Here is an 8,479-nt window from a genome sequence, read left to right as displayed (position 1 = left end):
TCCTTTCTCTACATTTCTTAGCTTAAAGTGGAGGCTTCCCTTCAAGGCAATTCTTGGCTTTATAATGAAATCATGGTACTTAAGAAGAAAATAGGGGTTATGCAAAAAGAGCTGGCCTATAAACATACCATGAGAGCTCAGATGGGAATACAAATTGCTAACATCCTTGAAAAGCTCAAGGAATATGAGCAAGAGCTCCATTACTTAATCAAGGAAAGTGGTCAAAGAATGGAACAAGTCACTTCTAGTCTATGTGCAACGGCGACCAATCTGGGTAAGAAGAGCAACGAGGAGATAATGTCTCCAAGTAATGTTGGGATGGGGAGTCTAGGAGGACCTCGTAAGAGAACTAGGTAGAGCATGAGGAAAAAGGTCACAAGGCTCTTGAGGCTCTTGTTTTAGCTTCAGCTAAAATTACCCAAAGTATTGCAGAAGTAGGTAAAGAGGTGGTGAATATCATCAAAGAGCTACTGTAGGTGCTTGTGTGTTGGTTACTGGTCTATGTGGTTTTATTGGTTTTGCTTTTTTGTTTTCCAGCTTGTTTAAAACTCTAGGTTCCAAGTCCTTGTAAAAATTGGCTGTTTTTTTATGGTTTAAACTTTTGGCTTCAGGGCCCTATGAAACTTGGTTTCTTTGTTTAAAAATTTAGGTTTTAGGTCCTTGTAAAACCTAGTGGTGCTTAATGTCTATCTATAGTTATTTGTAAATGGTTTCGGGTCCCTTCAAAACTTGTTTTTACCTTAATCTAAAACAAGACCTATTAATGTTTGTTCATCGCCTAGTCTAGTCATCTAGAGATGAATAGATATCTAAAGAGAAAAAATCTAATTTTTACGGCCCTGAGCTATAAAAAAGATCGAAGTCATGTAGATGTGAAAGTTAATCACTTTGACAATCAACACCTTTAGGGTGGTTTGATCTCAAATCAGTCTTCTATCTAGATCACTCTAATTTTTTGACTTTGTTAAATTATTAACTAAATATTTATTAGAAAATTTCTATTTCTTTCTCTATAATAATACATATTATTTTAAGTATGATAAAATTACTTATAAATTTTGCTACCATTTTTAAATCATCCACGGGCCACTCTTTCACAATAAAACAATAATCTTTTAACTAAAATCAATATTATAGTTTCTTTTCTTTTTCTTGTATCTATAAATATGCTAAAAAATATATCAATAAAAAATTAATTTTTTTTATTATGTTATTTTTAGTACTTGAAATTTGACTATTTTTGGAGACGGAAATATATTTTACCTAAAATAAATAGCTTTTATCAAAAAATAAATAAAGAATATTAGAGGTGCTTCCACATTTTGGTATTCAAAGTATTTTAATATTTTTGTCTTAGTACTAAAATGTGGAAGACCTCTAATATTAAAGCTATCTAGTTTAGATAATATATATATATATTTTCTCCAAACATAATCATATTTAAAAAAGAATTTTAAATGGTCATTTATATATTTTTAAACATAGATTTTCTTCAAAAAAAAAAAATCATAACAAAAGAAATTACTTCCGAGCTATAATTTGACATATTGAATAATGGAATAAAACACGTACGATACTGCAAGCTGACTAAATAAAATAAGTCATCAAAACATGATTAAAACACATTGAAAGAGACGAGATTGAATGGGTCATCTTCAAACGTTACTTCGCAAATATAAGAATGGTTCCAATCCTTTAAATCCAAACTGGGAGAAGCTGAAATTCTTTATCATCCTTCTCATGCCTTAAAAACTCTTTTTTCTTTTCGTTTTCCCGAATCTTGTGAAGATAAACACAGCTTTCGCGCTGAATAATTGCAAAACGAGTTAATATCAGTCCCCGCTTGCATTTTTAAGATCCTTTATTTCTCTGAGTCAACAATGGCTAATGAATTAAGAGAAACCCAGGTGGAGAGAATCATAGTGATGGTGGACATACGAGATCTGAAGCATATTCACAACGTGTTCAACAAAAAAGTATACCTTGCCGCCATTAAAGACTGTGTATGCAAGATATTACTCCAAAACAGTAATAAGACAGTCTGGGCATTTAAGCTGTTTGATTCCTCAATGTGGCCTTTCCGCTCAAGATCTTACATTGAGCAGACTATTGGCAAAGGAGCGAGTCATGTGCATTTCAACACAACTACACAAACAGATGCTTTTCTTTCAGCCTTCAATTCTCTGGCTACTGCAAACTTTGGTGAACTCTGCTGTCCAGATTTTGTTCATGGTGGTCGACTTCATTTTATTTCAAGATCCTTGCTGGAGCTTGTGAATGACTATATATGGGATCCTCTCAATTGTTGTAGGTTTTAATGTCTTAACATTTTTTTGAAGTTTTTTTTTGGGGTAAAATTGATTTTTCTTTGGGCATGTTTGCTGCTTCAGGGGCACATTGTATGTGAAAGAGCTCTACCTTGCTTGTATGTTTCTGAGATGTAATTTCGTCATTTGTTGATATTAATGTAATTCGAATGTAGGTTTGTGTAATTTTTAACCTCTGATGTTTCAAATCACACATTGGTTCATCATCCACAAAGGGAAAAAATGAATGAACACGATTCATCAGTTGAATGAGGGAAAAAAATGAATTGTTAGAAATTTAATGTTTTAACGGTTAGAGAGTTAGAAAAGGAATCAAATAAGATTGTAGATGTTTTTAAATTAATTGTCAATGAGTTTCAATTAGTTGTCAAGTCACATCTAGTTTGTTGTCATACATATTAGCATAATTATAAGATCTTGATGAAGTCATATGACTCTGTATATTTGTAATTGCTATTACCAGTCATGTATAACAAGCTGCAAGTTTAGTATCTCCATTTTTAATCTGCCATTCTAATTTTTCTAATATGAATTGCAAATTAGGCCTAATGAAAGCCTTTCAATTAGGTCTAATTCACACTTTTGTCAGGCCTAATCCACAATTCATTATCATTTATCCCTTTTCGAAATGTTGATGATAAAAATTATATAGTTTAACCCATTAAAACTTTAATTTGAATCGATAAACTGTAGAAAACTAATTCTATTTATAAATATTGTTATTACCATTTGCAGTGGACATAGATATTAAGAATAAGTACCATGCTATTCCTTGTAAGAAGAATTTGGTGGTTCTGTTCTCGCCTTTTCCATGGACAAGATATGGATTCAGAGATTTTCTCAAGGAGGACAAACCAGGGGTTGTGCTATCTGTTTCTAGTTTTGAAGAGGATCCATGGGAAAAATTTTGCATGAAATTGAGATCAGTCAAAAATGAATTCGAGTCCAGAGATGTACACTTCTGTTGGATTGACATTCCTCCAATCTTTCCAGCCCAGGAGTTGATACTACGTGAAATAAACCCAGAAGAAGTTATAGAGGTTTTTAAGACAATGCAGTGGAGCTTTCAAACTTTGGATACCCTTCTAGTGGCATCCAAATTGGTGCCCTTTCAGCTAATTTGGCCTGTCATTGTTTATTCCAGGTATGGACTAAGTTGAAACACTTGAGCAGTCACATTATTAAATGAGCAATTTGTACATAGTTTGGGTTTGTCTTCAAGACTCCTATGGACCTATAGATACATTGAGAGTGCAATTTGTCAGAGGAGCTACAGTTATTAGTAACACTTCTAGTTGCAGGTAAAAGGTCGTCATGTTAATGGCATAAATTCCACAATCCATTATCTATTATGCTGATGTTTTGTTGTTTCTAAATTCGATTGTTGAAGAATTTTTCCATCAAAATTTCTGTTGGTACTTTGTGCAGTCTTTCATCTTGATGATGGATGATGGAGTGTGATCTAAAATATTGATAGAAAAAACCTTCACAAAATTGACTATAGAAACAGAAAAACATCAGGTCAATAGATTTATAAAGGATAAGGATATAGCCAAATCTTTGATTAATGTCATGAGTTATAAACACTTATAGCATATTCAGATCTGTGAGTGTTTCACAATGCATATGCATCTAGGGGTGTTATTGGTAGTAGCAAAGCCTTGCAATGATGCATAAATCAGTGTTTCATCTTACATGGAAACAATGTTATTTGAGAAACTTGAAAGTACAATCTACAACAGTTGAATTGTTCCCAAGTATAAAGATTTATTGATACTTTCAAGAAGAAAGTATCAAAATTTTTATACTGCAAATATTTTAACACAAACTTCTGCCTGTGCAGTTTTAGTGAAGTATATGTTTTCCATATTGTGCGCAATTAATGCTTGAATTATATACCCGCAGCTTTGTTCTCTCATGTATGTAAATTGTACTGGAATTTTAATTTCATTTCAGCAACATGTTTCCCTCCGTGCCATCTAAGACTTGTGGAGAAGTGTTCTTGGAGATCAAAGGAATTGATGGAAAACCTGTAAGGGGCAGAGCTTGCAAAGTTCAATGCATTGATTTGGAGAAAAGTAATTCGGATTTTTTTCAAGATTCAAAAGCTTGCAAAGATCAGCTTGGTGGATTGGATTTGTCCACAATTGTTCTAAAAAGTAAGTAAAATAGGTTACTCTGGAATGAGTATAGCCACTAGTAAGATTTAGGCATATGGTATATGCGTATGTATAGGCATATCCATCTTGAATATGGTATGAGGTATTACCAAGTCAATTATGTTAGAATTTACAGTAACTTATGGAATTGAATCATTATTGTAAGAAGTTTGGAATCTTGAGATCTCTCTTTAGCAGGATCTTATTGTAGCTTTTTTGGTTTAAAGTATTATCATATTTTCATATATATCGTGTTACCAAAATCAGGTACAAATGAGAGAAGAATCCTGAATTCATGCATTGTGAAGCTTCATGTTACTGAGCTTTTTCGGAAGGATAAATGCGCAGACCTGAGCAAGGCGATATCTGAATGTGTTATGCTTCGAAATTCGATCTCAGATTCGATCTCGGGACAGAAAGTTGAGGGGATTTTTGATGGAATTGGGGATGAAATGCTGGAGAGATTTCAACAGCGACATGGTGAATTTGTGCGTGGTAAACCAGTATGGCAGCTGCTTTTGGCATATCTATCATGCCAAAAATGCATTGCTTTGGTTACTATTTCTGATAATGGATCTCATTCCCATGCCATTTTGGACCCTTTCACTATCCATATTGCCTTTCTCTATATATTAAACTCCAACGTGCAGTTTACTGTTACTAGTATTTCATCCATAGAAGATCATGTTGAAGTGCCTTGTGATGTGAAAGCGAATGCTGATAATTGTCTGCAAGCTTCTCAAGGAAATAATGAAAATAATTCAAAGGAAAGAACTAAATGTAAATACTATACGAGAAAAAGGACCGGTACAAGACACAACTTGAACTATGCTATGAACTCCAAGAAATTGAAAGGCTCTGAACTTAATATCTATAAATGTGATACATGGGATTCATTATACTCTGCCATTGTTTTGGGGTTGTGCAAGGAGGATCCTAGCGATGTAGAACTCAATCCATCTATAAAATTTGAAAGTAGATATATGAAAAATAACCAGAACTCCAAGATTCTAAGGCTAGTAAGCTGCTGGTTTAACCAAAACTGCAAAAAAATGAGTGTTGATAAGAGAGTAGAGCTAAAATGTCACCACGAAGAGGAATAAGTAGAGCCAACTACAGTAGACAATGAATCAATATGGACTGAAGGGGAAGGAGAATCTTATATTCTCATGGACTCTGAGAATGTTGATACTATTGTTAGTTCAGAACATGCAGATTCATTTATTGGTTCTGTAAAAAATTCAGCAAGGCCTTTCTAATATGGAAGTTGATTTGGGTGCACTAGCAAAACGGCTTTTCCAATTATTGGTACAGAGTTTGGAGGCCCAATGCATGGAAAATGAAGAGAGTGATGATATTGAGAAGACATCAATGATTGAGAAGCTTATGAACTTGCTACTGAAGAAGCCAGAGGATTTATCTACCAAGTACAAGGGATGCTTGCTTCCACAGTCCAATCCTCAGCCAGAGTGTTTTGATCTAGCTCCTACTTACACCTCACAAGACAAAGTTAGGGAGTATCCTTTTTTTTCGTGTTTTTAAGGTTTTATTATATCTAAAAAAATTCTAATGACACTAATAAATGGAAAATAGAATTTTTTTTTCTTGTAGAGCTCTTTGTATCATTCACAAAGACTGTCTTTGTTCAATCTTTAATTCGTTAAAAATATCTATTCTATTTATTTAAATCACTCAGGAACATGATTCCATCTTTATAGGGAAAAAGTTCCAGCAGCTATCTAAGCTAACTTTATGCACTTAGATCTCTTAAACAGTAAGTTCGTGTTTACCAATTTTTCAAGTGAGCCTTGATAGGTGAGTGAAGAGCTTAAAGCTAAGGTTTCAGCTTTTGCATATTCAGTATCTCTCTTTAACGATTGTGAAGTGCAAAGTGGTCCAAAAGTATCATTTCATAATGGTCTTTTGCATAACATTACAGGAAAAACAAAACACTGACCCTTCAGTAATGTTAAATATGAACAGAACATAATTCTTGTAAAATTTATAAGTTTGTCTCTGTAATCCTTAATCTAATCTAAAACAGATACGAACTGCAAATCTTATTCCGCATGGAGATACTTGCAACAACAAGAACAAGCAACGGAACAGATGGAAAGGAAATTCAAATAACAGAGGACATCTGTAAGCTCTTGGAAAACATCCAATTTAATCTACCAGGAGGGATAATGGAGGGCCAAAATCTCATTGATTTTTGTGACAGAGTGATCAAATTCAGGTTACTTGTTCATACCTTATAAAGTCAGACAAACAAGATCAACTAGGAAATTATGGTCACAGTTCAAACTATTGTTTGCAAAGATTGTGTGCATTAACTACTTTAGATTCCAATGTTATTTAAGATCGTATCACAAATCTTGCCTTAGCTCGATTCTGCCACTGGTCATCATTCGATTAGGTTGTCAGGACATTTTATGTAAAAAGAAATCATATTAAAACGAGCATAGAAATGTGCATCATTATTCCATCTTTCATATTCTATTGAGAATATAGATGACTTAAATAATGCACACTAATTCCTAAACTAAAAATGTTAAATAATTTAAATTCACTTACTTTTTCTCAACTTAAAAGTGCACGGCTAAATGTGATCTTGGTTGGCATATTGCAGGTATGGAGACTCTCTTTATGAGACAATTGAGAAAATTTATGAGCAAATGGACTTCGAGACAACAGATGCTGCTTCCACAACATCATCTCCAAATGAGTGGATTGCTGGGAACCATGTAAACAGTGAAGAGAAAGGGGGACAGAAGAAGAAGAAGAGACTGCCCCGCCCAACTGAAGATGACTATGAAACTAAGCTGAAAAAAGCTCAGCTGAAAAGAGAAAGAGCCAGAAGATTTTCACATTTTTCTAGCAGGGCTTCAAATTTAGAACGCGTATGGACGCCAAAGACTCCAGCTCAGCGGAAAAAGTGGCATTCCATCCCAAACAAGTCACTAAAAGATGATGCTGATTCAAAGAATGCAGCTCAAACTAAAACTGCAAACTTGTTTAGAGATGAGGTGGACGCCACGTGTGAAATCTCAGACAGCACCATCGAGGAATCGCAAGATTATCAAGTTAGAAATTTTGTTGATGGGTATGACAGCAATAATGAAAATGAGGATGGTGTGGATTGTATTCCAGAGTCGCCTCAGCAATTTTTTAATAATGAATGAAAGGACCAAGTAGCTTATGGGCTCTCAAATAGTACATATTTCTTATTGGAGGCAGCTATTGTGCAGACAAAACACACTTTTGATCAAAATTGAAAAAATCTAAAATACAAGAGATTTTGTTAAAATTTTCAACATTTATTTTTCTTTGTTGTTCTATAATTCAAAGCAACACTTTTTTAAATAAAAAAATCACTGTGTTTTTAGATCTAAAGAATTATTATTATTTTAATATAGTGTCCACATATTAATCAATTTTAACTTTTTCTTTAAATCTGTTTTTAGATAGTAAATTTTGATCACAGAGCTTCTTGTTCTTATAGCCTAGTCAATGTATGTTTATGATAAACTGTATTTATTTGTATGTTGGACATTCTACATAGCTAGAGCAGATCTCATCGTGTGTTGGGCACTCTATGATAAAGTGTCACTATGTTTCTACTATTCTCATGTTGCAAAATAGACATATTCTCTCTTCTCATTCTTCCTTACTATCACCTATGAGTAAATTATTTATTTGTTTATTATAAATCAATTGTAGTTTGAGAGATTGCTCTCATTGCATAGCTTATTTTTTTTAAAGTCTTAAATTATTTAATTATTATTTTTAATCTAGTAAATTATGGTTGTGGAGATGACACTAATTGTATTATAAATTATTAATTGCACCTTGATATACAATTGACACATCAAAAAAATGTGAGAAATCATTTAGGGGTATGTGCACCAAGATGATGTGTAAAAAGGGTATATGTGGATTTTTTTTTAATGAAATCAAGTAAACCTAATGTTGGAAGACCCATTTGCGGGTCAT

At 33.4% G+C, this 8,479-nt stretch overlaps 1 protein-coding gene across 1 annotated transcript; it reads left to right on the top strand.

The window, feature by feature from the left end:
* The first annotated feature begins 1,880 nt into the window (after positions 1-1,880).
* LOC149539481 (uncharacterized) lies at positions 1,881-7,668 on the top strand. The gene is made up of 7 exons (XM_089802583.1): positions 1,881-2,307; positions 3,063-3,471; positions 4,284-4,486; positions 4,754-5,505; positions 5,732-5,955; positions 6,531-6,722; positions 7,116-7,668. The coding sequence occupies exons 1-7, from the start codon at positions 1,881-1,883 to the stop codon at positions 7,666-7,668; spliced, it is 2,760 nt and encodes a 919-aa protein (XP_089658709.1).
* Positions 7,669-8,479: the final 811 nt, after the last annotated feature.

Source organism: Cupressus sempervirens, chromosome 9 (assembly GCF_028749045.1).
Source record: "Cupressus sempervirens isolate cs-2001-9-10 chromosome 9, ASM2874904v1, whole genome shotgun sequence".
NCBI lineage: Eukaryota > Viridiplantae > Streptophyta > Pinopsida > Cupressales > Cupressaceae > Cupressus > Cupressus sempervirens.
Note: the sequence above shows the minus strand (reverse complement) of the source record. Positions and strands in the feature narration are given on the sequence as shown.